The sequence below is a fragment of the Tachysurus vachellii genome, chromosome 12 (assembly GCF_030014155.1).
Source record: "Tachysurus vachellii isolate PV-2020 chromosome 12, HZAU_Pvac_v1, whole genome shotgun sequence".
Taxonomy (NCBI): domain Eukaryota; kingdom Metazoa; phylum Chordata; class Actinopteri; order Siluriformes; family Bagridae; genus Tachysurus; species Tachysurus vachellii.
The window spans coordinates 15160309-15179124 of record NC_083471.1 but is presented as its reverse complement, the minus strand read 5'-3'; the positions used below and the strand labels follow the sequence as shown (position 1 = coordinate 15179124).

The 18816-nt window shown below is 40.9% G+C and overlaps 1 protein-coding gene across 1 annotated transcript in view; it reads right to left on the bottom strand.

The window, feature by feature from the left end:
* Positions 1-18816, bottom strand: part of arb2a (ARB2 cotranscriptional regulator A) — a 160033-nt gene that overhangs the window by 27193 nt on the left and 114024 nt on the right. The window contains exons 9-10 of the mRNA XM_060884383.1: positions 17397-17513; positions 12109-12193 (exon numbers count right to left, since the gene is read on the bottom strand). Of these exons, the coding sequence (XP_060740366.1) occupies positions 12109-12193; positions 17397-17513 (202 nt within the window). The remainder of the gene's footprint in view (positions 1-12108; positions 12194-17396; positions 17514-18816) is intronic.

Genomic DNA, 18816 nt, shown 5'->3' with positions numbered 1-18816 from the left:
GCTTTGGATTTCAAATATAAATGGAAAACAAAATTAAACTTACATGCTGAAAATGTGAACAATATTAAAATGTGTCAATTAAATTTTTGCTTTTTTATTTTCCACAGCATGTGTTTTCCATAAATAGTACTGTATCCATTATTATTTTCTCTCTCCCATGCTCTCTGCTTCTCTTCTGACAAATTAATTCAAAAATGAAACCTTATAAAGATATTATGAGGTAGGGGGCAGGGAGGGAGTTCCAAAGAAAAGAGACAGATGAAAAAAAAAGAGAGAATATCAAAGAAAATCATGGGAATGAGGTAGGAGTGGCCCTGGGCCATGAGGTCAGTCCAGTGCTAAGGCTGTTCAGGCTGCCACAGGCACTGAGCTGGAACTAAGCGAGGCCAAGCAACCGCAGACTTGGACGCCAGCCAGAGGTGGGTGTTCCTCAGGGGGCTAGATCAAGCCCCTTCACTTTTTGCTGCTCGCAAACTAATGTTTACATCAGGACCAAAACAGACAGCAAAAGAGAGATACCCCCAAAACACTCCCACCCATCATCACACACTACAGGCGAGAGAAACAGAGATGCAGTTATGTTACTGCATACATTACACACATTTTAGCTGAGCCACCCTGAAAGAGACGAGGGTTAAATAGAGACACAATGGGCCTGAGAGCCACTGCTTTGGGGTGATGACTGAGAGACAAAGAAGGCCTGTCAGACGGGCCAGACAGCTGTGATCTGGGTGTCAAACTGCCTCCTCAGGCCACCATCTGCTGACACTGCCAGATGACACAGAAAATAGGATTACAGTAACAGGGCAGAAGAGAAGCTGATGACCTAAACACTGTAATATCATTTTCTAGGAAAGAGACAACCCAGGCCGGGATAAAGAGCAAGCGGATCAGTGAGGTCAGAAAGGCCTGATGATGTGGTGTACTAATCTACTGTACAGCTCAGAAGAACATTTACCTAGAGCTTAGAAGGGAGGGATCTAATGAGTGGTTTTAAAATGTGTGCACAGAAGCAAACAACCACATTTGTAACACCACCACAATACCATACTAAAACAGGTCAACATAAATAATAGTCGAATGACGAGAAGAACTAAGGTCCATATACTGTATATTTCCCACAAAGAATTTCTGAATTTTAAACCAACATACTCTCTACAAAAAAGCATAGCACTGATTATTGCATTATGAAGCCTGTCATTTTAAGTCACTTGAACCGACATCATATACTTGCATCCTTACTATTACTTGTCAAAACCTTAATACCAGCATAGTTGCTGAGGGATCTATAAAAATGATGTGACATAGTTCACATTAACTTATGGCAGTTTTTGGGCAGGCATGCCCAGTGGAGTTTAAGGACTATGCTTCCTCTATGTTAGAGAGGCAACAATGTGGGAACCCTCAGTGGGACAGCATGAAGTGCGCGAGCTTTGAATTCGAGGTCCAGAAACAACTACGTTGAAGCTTCAGCAGCAGTCCACCCAAAGACCCGTTCCAGGAAGGGAGTCCCTTCCTGATACCACTGTCAATCCCAATCTGTCCCAATCCAGTCAGCAGGAGCCTAACTGACATGTGACTGCAAGAAGCACCTCTGGGTCACAAGGTTAGTGTAGATCTTCACAAATCTCCACAGGCATGGCATCAGATTAAAGTTAAAGGGGGGTTAACATGCCCTACAACCTTAACCCGATAAGACCCTTGAAATCTTCTGCTCTGACCTAGACTTGACTCCTTCATCTGTGGCATTAGCTACAATAATTAATGGCTGATAGGTGCCTGGTGCAATTCATTCTGATGCTTCCACTGCAGTTGGAATGGTGGCTGGCGCCAGGCTCACCTACCCCAGCTGTGGGGTAGAAAAAAAGAAAAAACGAGAAGAAAAAAACATGGAGCCATGAGCTCTGATGTCTTTGTCCTTCAAGTCTGTAATGACCATGGGTGGGTTAGGTGATGAAGACATGCACATCAACTGGAATTTGTGTCCAGCCTGAGCCAAAGAAAAGGTGGATTAAAATAGGACATAGTACATTGACCTACTTTTTTTTAAACAGCATGGAAGAGGTTGACTTTATGACACGTAGGGAAGCCAAAGGGCACTTCCATTGTTTTAATATTTATTTCCCAAAATACAAATGTTCCAGAAAACCTCAGAGACTGATGTGCACATTAAATAGAAGTAACTAATTGTAACTTGTCCAAAACAGGAGGCCATGTTTGTGTGTGGACAGTCAGTAACTGCCCCGCTGATTAGATAAGTCTTAAAATCACTCAACCACAAGCAGCGAAAGCTGTGTTTTCCACTCGCTCCCTGTGTGCTGCTCCAAGAGAGAGGTGATAAGGTGGACCATTTTGGGGTCACTGCGATTAAGTGTCTACATATACCACATTCCTGCCTGCCAGGATGAGATGCAAACGCTTCAGAATGTCTCACACTGACAGGTGTGTCTGAGTAAAGCTTCATCTCCTATAAGATACCCTGTAGTTGAGTACAGAAAAAGATAACAAAGCGTTGTAATGCCTGTTCCTAAAAGGCTCAAAATCGGGTGCCTGCACATGAACGAAAGGTGTGTGTGTGCGTGTGTGTGTGTGTCTAGGCAAGGGCAATTACCATCACATTTGAGGATGCTCAGGCCTCTCCATAATCAAGGGGTGATGGCAGAGAGGAGGCACCTGGTATGGCTCAGTGTGGAATACAGTCTCTAAGAGAAAGGATTGGGTCCAGGATTAGGAGTAATAGCATCATGGATCTTGTTACGCTGAAGCAAGTGAAGTGCAGTGCTCTGAAAGCAGTTTATAATTATGGCTTTCCAGGCCACAAACAAACCTCACTTATTACCCTTCTCCTTGGCATTTTAGCTCCAGGAAATCAGCAGCTAATTGTGATATTTCCCTAATACGCAGCACACACGGGTTGTCACAAGCTGTTTGCTCCTCGTGCCGTCGACTTGTAATAAAGTTTTTATCTGTCAGCCCAGAGTGCGTGGGAAATGAGCCAAGGTCACCGGCATGCTCTCCAACATGACGGTAAAAATATATTCCCTCAACTTTGTTTACATAATTATATAAATAATATCCCATTTTTCAGGCAAAAAGGGAAACAAATAAATATTTTAATTTCGAGGCTGATTATAAACTCAAGGACCTTCAAGGATGTTTGCTTTCTAATCATCTTCCACAATTATGTACATTGCCTAATATATTCTCAAAGCATTCTTGTTTTTTTTTTTTTTTTGCCTTGGTCTGTTTTCTCAAACAATCATTTTAAATGTGCATTTCATTAAATCATAATTGTGAGAAAAAGAAACTGAGGAAAAGGGTGGGTTGTTAAAGCTGCACACAAGCACACACACACACCACGCACGTACACAGCGAAACAGTCACTCACTGTTTAAATTTAATGACTAAATGCCATCAGTGAAAAGTAAAAATAAAAATAAGATCACAACATAACACAGAATAACACATCAGACCCTAATTAATTGATTAGTGTTCTCTAATGGAGAATTCTATTATGAGTATTACAGCCGCTTTGTGCGTAATTATTGTGACTCCCACAGTTCTTTCAACCTGCAGCAGACAAGGCAACTTCTCGCCCTTATCAAGAGCTGTCAAAGAAAGTGCCCCATTAGTCTGCCAGTGTAATAAACTGGCTGCATGCAAAACATTCACAGGGCTTTTCTTTTGTGTCTCTCTGTGTGTGCATGATAAAGAGAAGTCTTACAGGACAAGGGGAAAATGGAAATATAATAACAGCGAGTATCCTTGTCCTTAGATGAGGTCCTGTCAGAGCCAAGCGAGTGTATGTTGACTGCTGCGCTTCTCCGCATGGCAGGACATTCCAAAGTGAGCTGTTTATTAGTGCTGATGGGCAGTCGGGGACAGGCCAATGCTGATGCTATTCTTTTCCAACACTGTGCCTTGCATTATTTAGAGTGTTAACAGAATCACTGCAAAGCTTGCTAAAGCTAACAGCACCTGACTGCGATGTTTGGAATCTGTGTGTGGAGAAGTGGGAGGTGGACATGGGATTATGTGCTAGCAGCTTTTGAATAAACAGCAGCTAACAGACAACTGACTAGATAAAAGATGACTTGGTGTGGAGCTGGATACGGTTTGTTAAACAAGAAGTGCAAAATGACATGCCAAGTGTGGGTTGTGATGAGAATAAAAATACGATGATTAGGTTTTAGGCCAACATCACACTTGATTTGAGGTACGTGTACAATGAACGCAAGATGACAGTGGTAGTGACTATTTAGAGTCCTACGTGAAAGCAGTCTGTAGCTGCACAGACTGCATTTGCACTGAACTGTGGTATATACCCTGGTGGAACATTTTCGGTTGGATGAGTAGCATTGCCCCCACACAGGTTCTGGGACCACATTTGGAGCCTAAACTCAGGTGAAAAGAGTGAAAGGGTGTGTGAAAGGTGCCCTGTGATGGACTGGGGCTTCATGACGGGTGCATTCCTGCCTCTTGAACCTCTGTTTTCCTGACCAGGATAAAGAAGATAGTGAAAATGAATGAATAAATGAGCAAAACTAGCTACTGAAATGCTTACTATTTGCTTAAAATGCATACGGTGCAACACCAATAGTATATATTTTTCTATATTTATCATGAGCACACCAGGGTTCTTTAAAAGGCTCCTTTTAGGTTTCGTCTTTCCAACAGGTTTTCTTTTTAAATTCTGGACACTAATTCTCATTCATTGGTCATACTGCTAGAGTTAGAGCTATAGCTGGAGTATCACATGGCTTGTGTGTTAATTTGGCAATGCTGCTGGGAAAATACAATCCATTTATTCTAAATGTCACACAGAAAACTCCTAAAGGTATATCCCAGACACTGCACTATAAGGACACAGAGTAAATCCTATAAAAATTCAGCATTTTGTATATAACAAAATGTCTTTTAATACACACAGGTTAACATCTTAGGTTAAACCTAACCTAAAATTTCCATACATAATATGGAATAAAACATAAGGCTTAATCTGCCTTTGGCCTCAACCTGACGACACAATTCCAAAAGCAGCTCTGGAAAATATTCATGTTACTAACAGGATTAGACTTAACATAGGCATTTTGGGAACCCATTGCCCAATGACTATCCATTGACCATCATATGAACTGCACTAAGTGCTCCAGAGATGGTAAAGTGGTCCACATAGCATTAAGGCCAAAGTTTGGGGGCATCACTGACTAGCAGGGTGAAAAAGAGGGCATAAATGCTGGATCACTGCATGGTGCTTATTTATTTATTTTTTTTTGAAAAAAGTATAATTTTGCAAAGTGTAGCAACGATTTTTAACAAAGTTAGCACACCCCAAGCTTCACTGAGCTCTGATTGGATATGCTTGCTAAGTCAACATCTTCACCAGGATGTTTGCGCATCAGAAGGAGATCGTCTTGTGTCTGTGGATCTTTCTACCATTACACAGTGGAATGTCGTAATCTGAATTGTAATTTGCTTACCTTCAAGATTCACAGTCAGTGACATTCATTTGGGAAATAAAAAAATCTGGACATCCAATAAGTATAGAAATGACCTATCATGCAGTTTAATTCTGAACATGATCACTATTACAAATGATGAAGGGAAGGTGAAAGGGGACGACGACTACGCTTCACCTGACCTTTTACGTTGCTTAGCAACTAGTTTCCATTTAAAAATTGTAAAACATAAGTGAAAAAAATTGGCAGAGAGATAAGATGAGATCATAAGAAATAACAAAATGCAACAAAAAGACACAGCTGAGGCTACTGCTACATTAGTTTAGGTAAAATGAGCTGAGTCTAGGGACTCATTATGCACAGAAACATGGAATGGATACACACTGTCGTTATCTATGCATGGAAGCACAGACTGTGCATATTGATTTTTTTTTGGCCATAAAAAGAGAACAAATACTCCATTCATGCCTTATAGTTGATCCCTCTTACTTGTTCCCTCTTTTGAATGGAAATAACAGCGCTGATGCCCGTCTCTAATGAACCAATGCAGATAGCCAAGGGGGACCACAGACACTGATGTATCGAGAGGGAAGGAGGCAGTGGTCAATGAGTAGTGTGTGATCTAGTCTTTACCAAGGCCAGGAAATGACAAGGGACATGAACCACACAAGAGGAGAAGAGGCGCTACGGAGCCGTACGTAATCAAATGTGATTGAATGATCAAAGTGACCAGCCTTGAAACGACAGACCTGTGTCTTAGATACAGAGAAGTCTAAACACTGTCTCCAGAGGAGAAACAGGAGGAAAAGATCAAAGATGACTCACATGCTGACCTGGATCAGAAACAAACAGCAATAGATTGGGTAAGTAGCATCCGTATTAAGCACCAATGTTTTTCAATAACATGCCACAGAGAAGGTCGCATCCTTTACTGACCGTTCTCAAGTTCACAGCAAATGGCAGAAAAGATTGTTTTGTGTCCTGCTGCGAAGAAAACAAAACAGGGACTTCAAAAGGGAGCGGCATCAGCTCTACAAAAAGCAGACAAAACAAAAAAGTGGGGATAAAAAAAATACCACAACAAAAGAAGCACGCTACCCAAATCCCAGTGCAAATGCACCAATAAATAATAAACCTTTGAAGGATTTTTCCCTAACTCTAAAGACTGACCCTATCAAAATAATGACAAAAATCAGCGCAAAAAAAAAAGACAGCGAGGGAGAAGGAGCAAGCCTGAGAGACATCACAGAGAATAAAAGGGAGAAGCAGGCAGAAAGGGAGTATAAAATGAAAAGAAAAAAGAAATGACACAGAACTCCTTATACTGCACAATGTTGTGCTGAGATTTTCTAACTGAGGGCTTCGTTCCATAAAACTAAGTGCCAAGTGGGCCAGGGCTGCCACTCATCCTGAGCAGAAGCCGGTTCAAATACATTTAGGCCCCATGTCATTTTTTTATTTTTTTTTGGTGCAAGAAGAATAGAAAATGAAGGATGTGTCTTTTGATCCTCAAGATGGAAGAAAGTCAGAACAAAATTACAAGGTGCACAAAAACTCCATCAAACTTTCATTCAAAGCCACACAGGGGACTCGTATAAAGGGCGTGAAATTGGGGAATAAAAATAACACAAGGAAGTTGCACTGTGATACAATGTCAATATGTATATTTATGACAACTAGGGCTTCCCCTGTGAGCGTGCTCGTAAAACAGAAAGAGAAGAAAGGTAACATCGCAGCAGGGAGTCTGAGGAACTTTCAGCTTCTCCTTAGCAAACCAGTGCTGAACTCAAAATTAATGTGAAGCATATGGAATACAACGACTGGCAGATTGATTTACACTTGCTGTTTACTGAGTCAGAGCTCATCTGTCACATAACGTATGATGTATTTTACATCCATTATTTTTAACTGATAAAGCAGCAGATTAAGATGTAGTTTAATAAACATTTAAATAAAACACTCCATGAGCTATGCATCTTGGGTTCAAGACATTTAATGCTGCTAACAAAATTTAAAATTAATATAACAAAGTGATAAACATATTTTATAAAACAAAACAAAACAAAAAAAAAAAACACCAACTGCATACCAGCTGCTGACAAAAACAACTCAACAGGGCAATTCCTAATCCCAGCAGCCTCGATACACATCACATAGCCAAATACGCGGCTAAATCAGATTGTAATTAATGTCCAACCACCAAGAAAATCTAGCAGTGTACAAACAGCAGCGGAACTCACGATGAAGCCATGAAGCAATACTAAAAGTGGTGCACTATTGGCCATTCCTAATTATTTATTCTCCTCTGGCACAAGATCCAGCTGTTCTCCCTTCACTCTCTTAACACTGCTTAAAATTTCAATTCTATTTACGCTAGAAGTCGGACTTGCTGCATCTTCAGCTTATTATGGGCTTCTTTCCTGATTAAATGATCCCACCCATTGGAAGCCAAAACATTATTCCACGAGCAGTTCTTAATCATGTTGGTTAATTCTTTTCAATTCCTGAAGTCCTAATTAATGGATCATGCTAGCTTGGCTCTAGCTACTAGACAACTTATAAAAATTTTAGTGAATCGTTTTTTTAGGCAGCATGGTGGTGTAGGTGCATCTTGGGTTCAAGACATTTAATGCTGCTAACAAAATTTAAAATTAATATAACAAAGTGATAAACATATTTTATAAAACAAAACAAAACAAAAAAAAAAAAACACCAACTGCATACCAGCTGCTGACAAAAACAACTCAACAGGGCAATTCCTAATCCCAGCAGCCTCGATACACATCACATAGCCAAATACGCGGCTAAATCAGATTGTAATTAATGTCCAACCACCAAGAAAATCTAGCAGTGTACAAACAGCAGCGGAACTCACGATGAAGCCATGAAGCAATACTAAAAGTGGTGCACTATTGGCCATTCCTAATTATTTATTCTCCTCTGGCACAAGATCCAGCTGTTCTCCCTTCACTCTCTTAACACTGCTTAAAATTTCAATTCTATTTACGCTAGAAGTCGGACTTGCTGCATCTTCAGCTTATTATGGGCTTCTTTCCTGATTAAATGATCCCACCCATTGGAAGCCAAAACATTATTCCACGAGCAGTTCTTAATCATGTTGGTTAATTCTTTTCAATTCCTGAAGTCCTAATTAATGGATCATGCTAGCTTGGCTCTAGCTACTAGACAACTTATAAAAATTTTAGTGAATCGTTTTTTTAGGCAGCATGGTGGTGTAGCTCGAGGTCATGTTACTGTCTGTGTGGAGGTTCACATATTCTCTGTGTCCATGTGAGTTTCCTCTGGGGTTTCCTAGTTTATTCCCACTGCCCAAAAGCATGCCGGTAAGTGTGAATGCGTGTGCATGATACACAATGGACTAGCATTCCCATCCAGGGTGTATTCCTTGTGCTCAGTGTTCCTGAGTAAAAGCTCCGGATCCACTGCTACCATGAGCAGGAAAACGTGGCTATTGAGATTTTTTTCCGTGTTTGATTAACCCAACCAAACCCTTGTATAATGAAATACGACAAAGCATGATTATTATGTGAAGTAAAAATGAACTAAAATGTACTCTGGTCCCACTTTGTCACTCCTTTTCTAACTCCTTTAATTGCAACTGTGCTGAAATAAAACTGAACAAAAACACCAAGTGTGTACACAGCTTGAATGAACAATCAATTTGATTTAATGACTTCACTTGTTTATGGTCTGAATAGAGACATAAGGGATAAAAATCTGCTGACCTAGATTTAAAATGCTTCTAAGTCTTATCCACACAAAACACCTAACTTGAAAAGTGCAAAAACACCTGTGCTTCATCAGCCTTTTGATGCCTGACTGTATATTTAATCCTGGCTGACAGCAAACACATTGTTCCACGCTGGTCACAAGACATGTCTTTACGAGTTCATCATGGAAACGAATGGTGATAACCTTCCCGCAGTGTCCTGCTGAACTTTCCCTTCGTTACATGGGTGGCACATCCAGTTGGAAAAGAGTGATATTTCCTTTGATCTTACGGATAAGCTAGAGTTTGCAAGAAGCGAAAACAGACTGGAAAAATAAAAGAGGTCACAAAGTTGAGTGGGTCTGCGTTTCCTGGGGAAATGTGACCAAGGGCACCAACGAGCACCAGGTGCACCTGAATGCTGGGTGTGGAGGGATGAGTGAAGGTATGTCAGTCACTCTGCAAGTCTACTTTAATAGAGTCAGTAGGACTGCACAGTCAATAGCACGTGGAACAAGTGAGTGGGTAAAAAATGGTAATGGAACTCTATTGAGTCAGCATTGCATGGACCAATGACTTTCCATTGTGCAAAAAACATGGCCCAGTGGAGCTCTATGCCGTCACTGACATGGACCAGTGAAGTTACACAAGTGGTCCCAGGGCCATTGTATGCGACTGTTTTCATCAAACATGTCTTTATTAGATGCATTCATGTTACAGAGAGTTGAGCTGCTTTCAGAGATGCTTTTCAGTCCCAAATACTATTTCATTGTTCCATACTTTTTTGATTCAAATGACATTAAAATAACATTTTTATAGGGGTCTTGTTCAATAGCTAATAACAGAGCAGATTCAGGTTGAAAAAACAATTAAAAAAAGTCTGTATAAATCAGTTGACAAAAGAATCTTGCTCTAGATCAAAGGAGGCTCTTGTTTAAGTTCACTACTCCCTCTGTTCTTCTTTATTGTAAATGCAATTAGGGTTAATTACTTGTCTGTGTTCAGAACCTTGTAGTGTGCAGGACAGATAATTACAGTTCAGGTACACGCTAACTTACTTTTGTTAACAATTAATCACTGTTTACATTCAGGGCACTCTTTCCTTTGTAATTAATAATCAGGTCCAGCAATGAGTAATAAGTGCTGTGGAGGCAGATGTGTAAGGAGTGTGACTTTTTTGTGTGAAGATATGAAAATACAAGAGCTTTTAACAAGCAGAAGTGTTTGAAAAAAGAAGAGAGAATAGTTCTGTGATTCAATCCATTTAATCTAATTACCAGTTTCACACATATAGAAACCATAACAGACCAAAACTGGCACTTGTATATCATCCTGAGGACAGATCTGCTTTCTGGCTGTTCTGTGTTGGTTTGTGCAGGCTGTTTCCTGTCTGAGCTTTATCTGTAGGTCAAGCTCTTCAGCGCTACCAAGCTATGGCGCACATATTTGCACATATTTCAGCCGGCTTGAAGCTATAAAATTCTGCCAGACTTTCTGCCAAGGCACACTGACCTTCTCCTGAAGAATCCTTTTGAAAGATGGGGCGCTTGGAAAAGGAAACGAATAAAAAAAAAAATTGAAGGAGGAGAACTGGCCTACGTTTTATCATGTTGGAAACAGAGATGTCAGAATAGGACTCACAGATGGATGCATCCAGACATGCAGACACACTATACCCACATCATAAACACATGGTATGATGGTAGGAGATTCACAGATGATTAAGTGCAATAGACATGCTTTTCTCCACCTTGCTGTATCCCATCGATCCTAGTATAGGATACCACCATCAGGCAGAACCACACATGGAGTAATGAGTGTGTCTGAGTGTGTGTGAACCATTACAACATGGCCCACATACATTGCAGCTCTGCCTGTCCACAGTCTATCTAGCCTGGATTTCAAACAATCTCAGATATTAAGCAACACATCCAATCCTTTTAAATCTCAATGCGCATTATTTTTTTTTGTCATAGAAATAAACACAGCAAGATAAGACTTCAAAGTAAATTAGTGGAAAATGCAGTCCTAATCCTTGACCTGAACCGTAATCCTTGATAGGCCCAGGTCATGTATGGCCTGTATGTCTGCCAGTTTAACATCTCTCCTGTAGTTTTCACACCAGCAGTGTGAAAATAATTCTAGTGTTATAATTCTTCGTCCCATTACTTTTATATATTGTATGTTATATATCTGTTAGTGGTACAGTATAGATTATAGTCTATACCTCTATATCTTTTTTTAAACGATACATATACTATTGTAATATCACTGTTTATATGTTGGTAAAGCAACTATAAATGAAGGGTTCTGTCCCATATAAAGTAATCAGTTTAATATAACTGGTGTTGCCAGGGTTGATACAGAGCACAACCAGGGGCTGATTCTCAGAGCTCATTAAATAAAAATCATTTCTGCTCTAAAATGCTATGAAGATTTCAACCAAAGTCATGAAAAACAAGAAAAGAAATGACATACTTTAGTGATGGCACAGGAAGATCAACTCTAATCAACCCACAGCATGAGAAGCCCTTCATTATGCCATGATAATATCAACAAGATGTTTACAATCTGAAACTATGTCTAACTTGTTTATACATTTGACATGAAGGCAATCAGAACAAAAAGCTCTAATCTCACTATGTAGTGATAAGGGCTAGATCGGGCAAGACACATCCTGGATTACATTAGTTGCAGATTACAAATGTAATCCAGAATTAGGGACACACTAGATGTAATAAAGGAAACAGCATGTACACGTCTATATAATTGTCGAATAACATGACAAAAATATGCTTTCCCGTTGGTAAAGTTTTAAATTAAATAAATCAGTACCAACAGATAAACAATGCTTTGCTTGTTATGATTTTCTGAACATCTGGGAAGCGATGGAGGATCGTCAACTGTAGAGAGTCATACCTGCTGAGCGGCGACGACAGTCAGGGAGCAATGAGTCCACTGGGGTGTCCAACGGCTCAGGACTCGACACCCAGTTACAGCATCGCTGAGAGAGAGAGAGAAAGAGAGAGCGAGAAAGAGAGAGAGACAGGAACAAGCAATTAGGCGGCTTGGCGACATGGCTCTGCGACAGTTAAGAGTGTTTGTTGCTGGGGAGCGAATGCGCCTCTGCTGCTGATCTAGGGGTGACTGATCACACCGGTGACCTCGTCGACCCCCTCTGCCATCAGTCCTGTTACTGAGACAGAGCTGCTCTCATCTCTCATGTTTTCTCTCTTCATTAAGAGCCTTTTGTCCACAGTCACAGCAAGTTTAATTAGACATGCATCTCAGAAATTCGTATCTGAGATGAGGGTAAGGAAATTAGCTACATTCTGAGTTTGGTTATGACGCATTTTTCCTGATTCATGTTAGACGCTATGGGTGTTGTAGACAGTAAAGATGTTCCTAAGGAATGCAATGGAAAAGTAGGTTCTGAAGATAAGATAAAAAAAAAGACAGTTCAATTGAAGAGAGAAATGTAAACGAGATTAGCATGCTACAGCTGGCGGCCTTGTGAAGCGCTGCTTATCTGAGTATGTTTACTTTTGTAGACACTGCTCTGTCAGCCATTACAGCTCCCCCTCCTCAGCCAAGCTGTGACCCAGCCTCGTCCTGGCTCTGATTCGCACACACATACTATCTAATCCGGTGACCCCCAGACCTTACTCCCAAAACTACCCTCCCATGACAAGACCAGAGAAGAGCAGTCCCATTGCTTTGGACACCCCACTACACACATGCTCTTTCAAAATCACACACGCATGACCCTTAGAACACATGACAGGACTCAGGCCATGTCACACCTCAGCCTGTCACCATATTAACCCCTTGAGCCTGATATGTCCCCAGAGGTTACTGTACCCCAACCAACACCTCTGGGTTCAGTATCCTAGTGTGTGCAGGTAGTGTGTGTATGTGTGTATACATTCAGGATAGCCAGAGCTGAGACATTCACTGAGGAAGGATCCTTTGTTTTTTTTTTTTTGTACTTATCGTACTTGCAGACTGAGCTGCTCTTACTGAATAATAAAAATCCATATAGTGCTGTTAATACTGAGAAGGAACTGCATAGTGCAGTTCTGTCTAGCATTAACTTGAAAGGACATGGTGCATGACAAACATTAGCTATTAAACCAATACTCCCTAACAAAGAAGGGCAAACAAAATCAAACTAAACACCAGCACATACAGGTTCCCAGCTGATTTTTCAAACATGTTTTATAACACTAGCAGAGCTAGAAAGACCCCTTGTGACCTCCCCAATGCAGTGCCCCTCCTATTCTTCTCCTGCTTCTTCTTCTTCTCTAATCCTGTCAATCGTCTCCATGCTGAGTTTGGTGAGGGAATGTCACCTGCCACTGGAATAAACAATCATGCACTGTGTATTTTTAGAATTCCTGCTGCCCTAGTTGTGCAGCATGGCGCGCAGCCACCAAACGGAACGCTTCTTGACTGCTACATCAAGTGTCTCATTGTATATCCTTAATTCATGCCGTCTGGAGGAAGATGTCAGATGGGCTGGATGCAAGAGGAGGAATTTCAAAGTCGCTGGTCCCAGTCAGAGAAAGTGGTAGAGGGAGGGTGCGAGAGTTGAAAAAGGAGCTTCAATAGATTTGTCAAAGGCAAGCTGGGACCAGCTTCAGGACAGAGAGCTGGAGCCAAGGCCACCGGGTAAAAACTACAGATGGGGAAATCAGAAAGGAGGACAAATGTTTACCAGACTGGCTGAATCAGCGTTCTGAATGAGGAGATCACTGGAGACAGGATATGATACTTGCAACCATGGAATTCCATTGCAAAGTCACCATGAGGGGATTTGAGACAGGAGGTTAAAGCATATCCACATTATTACAATCTTAGGAAAAAGGGTGCAAAATTTTACTTAGGCATTTTTAAGCATGCCATACACTTAGGTTTATCTAGCACATTTATCTGTTCCCACAGAAAAGGAAAATGTGACCCCTTTTTAATTCTACATTTAACCTATGTGTACAGCATTGCAGCAAAAATGTGACATTACTTTTACAAGACATTTATAACTCACACAACAAATAAAGCCAGTGCTCTGCATCTCACTATAAAGGAAACACCATAACCCCAGAAAACTCCATATTATCTTGTCTCAATTCTTTGCCATAAATGAAAAATAGCCCAGAATGAGCGATAATGGGCCTAGCCTAGGTCCATCAGCATTAATCAGGGCCAGATGGCGACGGCGTTGTGGCTCCTGTGGGCTGTGAGACACGAGACAGGGTGCAGAAGCTTGGTGGGACACTAAGCACTTCCCTAATAGCCTGCTTAGAGAAGGTAAACTGCACACAGGTGCTGGCTCCCGCAGAGAGAGCTCTCACCAACCAACACACCACCATTAAACTCTCTGAAACATGCCTCAGATTCAAATTGGATCCATGACGATATGCAATAAGCGGGACTATGGTAAGGTCAGTTAGCAAGCTCCTTAAAACCTTAAAATCTTTCAAATCTGACTAATCATGTGTGAGTGGGTCATTTTTCTACTTACAAACAAAGAAGGGTTTCTTAGACAGTTAAATTATAAACTCTTGTGGTTTCCCCTTTAAGGATCTTCTTTCATTGATCCTAATCATTCTATATATGATGATAAAAGCAAAGTCAATGTCTACTGGTCTCAAAACAAATTTGTTCTTAGTATTTTAAATGCATTCCTGGTCTCTGTGAAAACTCAATCTTTGTCTCTTGTCTTTCTACCTCAGATAGTAACTTCTTTCACAAGCCTGTCAGTACTCATCTCTATGGTCGATCACAGCTCATTCATCTATAGTAAGTAAGATGGAGACCCATGAGAGCAGTAGAGTGCCAGAGTCTCTGACAGCACACTGGACAAGGCATACTACCTAATCTAATGCACCAGAGATCTCATTTGCTAGGATTCAATTCAATTCAAGAGTTCAAAGATACCTGCAAGTAGATGTACAGCATGTGTGAACATGGTAATCGATCTGACCTCTGCAATTATTATTATTTATAATAACACTGTTATGCAGTGTATCAGCGATTAATTAAGCTACTCACCCAATCACTCATCTATACATCCTGCACTGTAAATAGTATCATGCCTGTATTCTTATGCCTGTGCATTATGCGTGTGACTTCATATGCCATTCTTCCCCTACTCTCTTCTAACCAAGTCCACAGGGACCTTCCTACTGTATATTCTCCTTGGCTGTACATCTCAACTACCCTGGGGATACCGATGCTATGAGAAGCTCGGATTATTTCTGACTCTTTGGTACTCAAAAAAAGCCCTCCCCTTTTCTGATCCATTATGCCCATATCACCTGTCCCACTGTGTGTTGATATCTAAATTCCTCCATCTTTCTGATCTCATACTTACTGTCCTCCCACAAGTAGGGAATACTGTTGAAAGGTTTAATAAGGAGGATGAGGGCAGCAAAGGCAGCCATGGTGCCCTGCCAGGGCCGCAGTCTAAATTTCACACTACTATATTGACAAGATACAGCTACAGCAAGAAGAGGGAGGATGATCTGAGGTCTGGACTGAACTCAGAGCTATGTAAAGTGAAAAAAAAAAAGAAACATGACAGGCTTAACAGTCTTATGTGAAAAGTGGTCCAGAATTAAGCTGTTTAATGAACAAAAAAGAACAAAATTCCTGAAACACAATTCTCATTTTCATTATTCTGGCCTCTGATGTCTGTAAATCAATTAAATTGTTTTGCTTTGTAGCTCATCTGTGTTACACTCATGTAAACTGGAATAATATTCGTGTTAGTGTGTGCTCAACTCTCAAGCCTAAAAGTGTGAGAGAGACAGAATTCAAACTTAAAAGAAAAGATTAAGAAATCACCTAGAGATCTCCTAGCATCAACTAGAGATACAGAAAAATGATATGAATGACAGGAAAACTAAGTCTCTGCCTTTGCTTATATTTAAGAAAATTGTTAAAGTCAAAGTATTCACTGTAATAAAACACTTTCATAGTTATGACATGTATTACCAGGTGGTGAAGCCTATGTGTATGTTATGGATGGCTACAAGTGCTCGAGTACTTACAAAGTGACAGCAATGATTAATCATGATAGCATAATAAATGTGTGTTTAATGTTCATTTAGGCATTTATTAAAGTTAATTAATTGTCCGACAAGATGTACATTTTCCCAGAAATGAAGCCATATTCTTCATTTAAAAATTTGGTGATTTGTTAAGTGGCATTTGGGAAGGGAATTGCAGGTTAATTGGTTGGTATGACACTGTGAGTGGGGTCTATGTTGACTGCACAGACAGCAGCTGGTCAGTTCCAGAGCCTGAGATTGGACTGGTTGCATGGCAAAGTGGTATGAATTAGCCAGCTTTAAAACAATGCATTTAAAAACATATCAAGCAAAAATACGGTGCCTACTTAAAATTGAGTAACATCTTTTTCCAATGTAATGTGCGATGCTAAGAAATTAGTGAGGCAATCGAAAGCTATAGCCAAATGTTTGTCAAAGATTATTTTCTGCAAAGTGCATAAACATGTGCATAAACCGCTAGACCTCCTCTAGTGCTCACTAATGTTCTCTGTTAATATATGTGTCTATGTGTGAGTTCATGCCATGGCCATGATTTCCTCACACATCTTGTGCACATAGGATCTGCCTCCATATTTGTAGTATGAACAGCCTGAAGGTTCCCAGGTGTTGCCTCTGCACTTTGGAATCAGCTTTGAAAGGGCAACAACTGAATAAAGCTACTGGTATAATTGAGAGCCTTCTGGCCTTTGGCTTTGATTTCTCATTGACATCTGACCAAACAGGCAAACAAGACTGTGGCTTGGGACACACACACACACACACACACACACACACACACACACACACACGCACACACACACACGCACACACACACACGCACACACACACGCACACACACACGCACACACACACACGCACACACACACACACACACACACACACACACACACACAGACACACACACACACACACACACACACACACACACACACACACACTATTGGTTTCTTGCAACTGTTCCAGACGTGCCTCTGTGTTCTGAATGAAATGCCACACTGTTTGAGTTGATGTATGCAGTCAATATGTGTGAAGGTGATTGTTTATTGGGAAGTTTATAGTGAAATGTTAAAAAAGCCACTAAGGATGTATCATTTTGGTAGAACTGAGATTGAAGGAACAAAGGGAGATTTCTACCTCTTTCAGCCACTCCCTGGTGGATCTGCTGGCTTCTTGGTGCCACACGTTATGAACCGAGTCAGTCATAGCCACTGCACTTACACGTGACATCACCTCATCTTCTCTTTGGATCATCTGAGGGTAAAAGAAATAGGAATATAGAACATTAAACAAGTATTTTTGAGGAGAAAAAAGTATCGTTTCAACATAACAGATGGACTTGTCACTGGCATCATTAACAAAACACTTTGTATGTATATCCTAAGCACTAAGGGTAAGATAAAGGAGCCAGGGAAGGAGACAGCTCTGACAACAATAGGTTAACAATCACTTCACATGATCCATTTTATAGGGACTAGAGCTTGGCTTGGTGCTACATCAAAGTGTCCATGGTCATTTGAATACAGTGCCTTCCCCAAGCACAGTTAAATTAAAGGGGGTGTATAGAGATAAATGGAATCTATTAAGGCACTAAGAACTAATATATCACACTGCTGATAAGCTACTCTCGGGAACATCCTGTTAAAGAAAAGGCTAGGAAGCAGGTAACACTTGCATGCATAAACACACACACATTCACTCATACACTCGTATGCATGCCTGGCTCAAATTCCTCCCTAGGTCTGAACAGTGCCCAGGGGAATGACAAATTTGAGGCTTTAAAAGTTTTCAAAGTGTCAGTGAAACAGGGATATAACGCTGCTTAAAAGTAACCGAGCCCTACGATCGTCTAGACGCCAAAGTTGTAGACCGTCTCGCCAACAACTATAAAATAACCAGACCAGCGAAGAAAACATTGCACGTCATTGGCAAAGGGAAGCGCCTTTGGGGGATTTTATAGGAATAGCGCAACACAAATGGCATTTAATATCATAAATATCTGCATGTCATGACAAACAGCACAGAGTCGTGTAAACACAACCTCAATGTAAACATGGCAGTTGGCTAAGAGGAGAAACCGCAGAGGAAATGTGTTTTCCATTGGGAACGCAGCCACATGTGCATCAGATGTACAGCGTCGCATGCTTTTGATTGATATCCTTCAGCGCCTTGTTTGATGCACCCACATGCACTTCAACTGCCACCCATACATGTTAGACGTATAATCATGGACGTCCAAGGGTGCTAGTTTGTGCGGAAACAAAAAGAACAAGCTGAACGCATGTGAATGGATAAACTGGAATGAATTATGAATGATGTGATGGAGAGATGAATGTAGGCTAAGATTCCCATTCCCACATGCCCGTCTCTCTAAGCCTGTCAGCAGTAGTGGTTAGCGGCGAAAAGACGGACTGGGCAGCTGCTGCTCATCCATCTTCAGCTTTCGTAATGCAAGCACGGAGATGCTAATGTGCGTGGACTTGTTGCACAAAAAACCAACAAAGACAGATGTTGAAACATTTGCTTGGTTCTGCCTCCTCTACTTGTGCACTTGAGC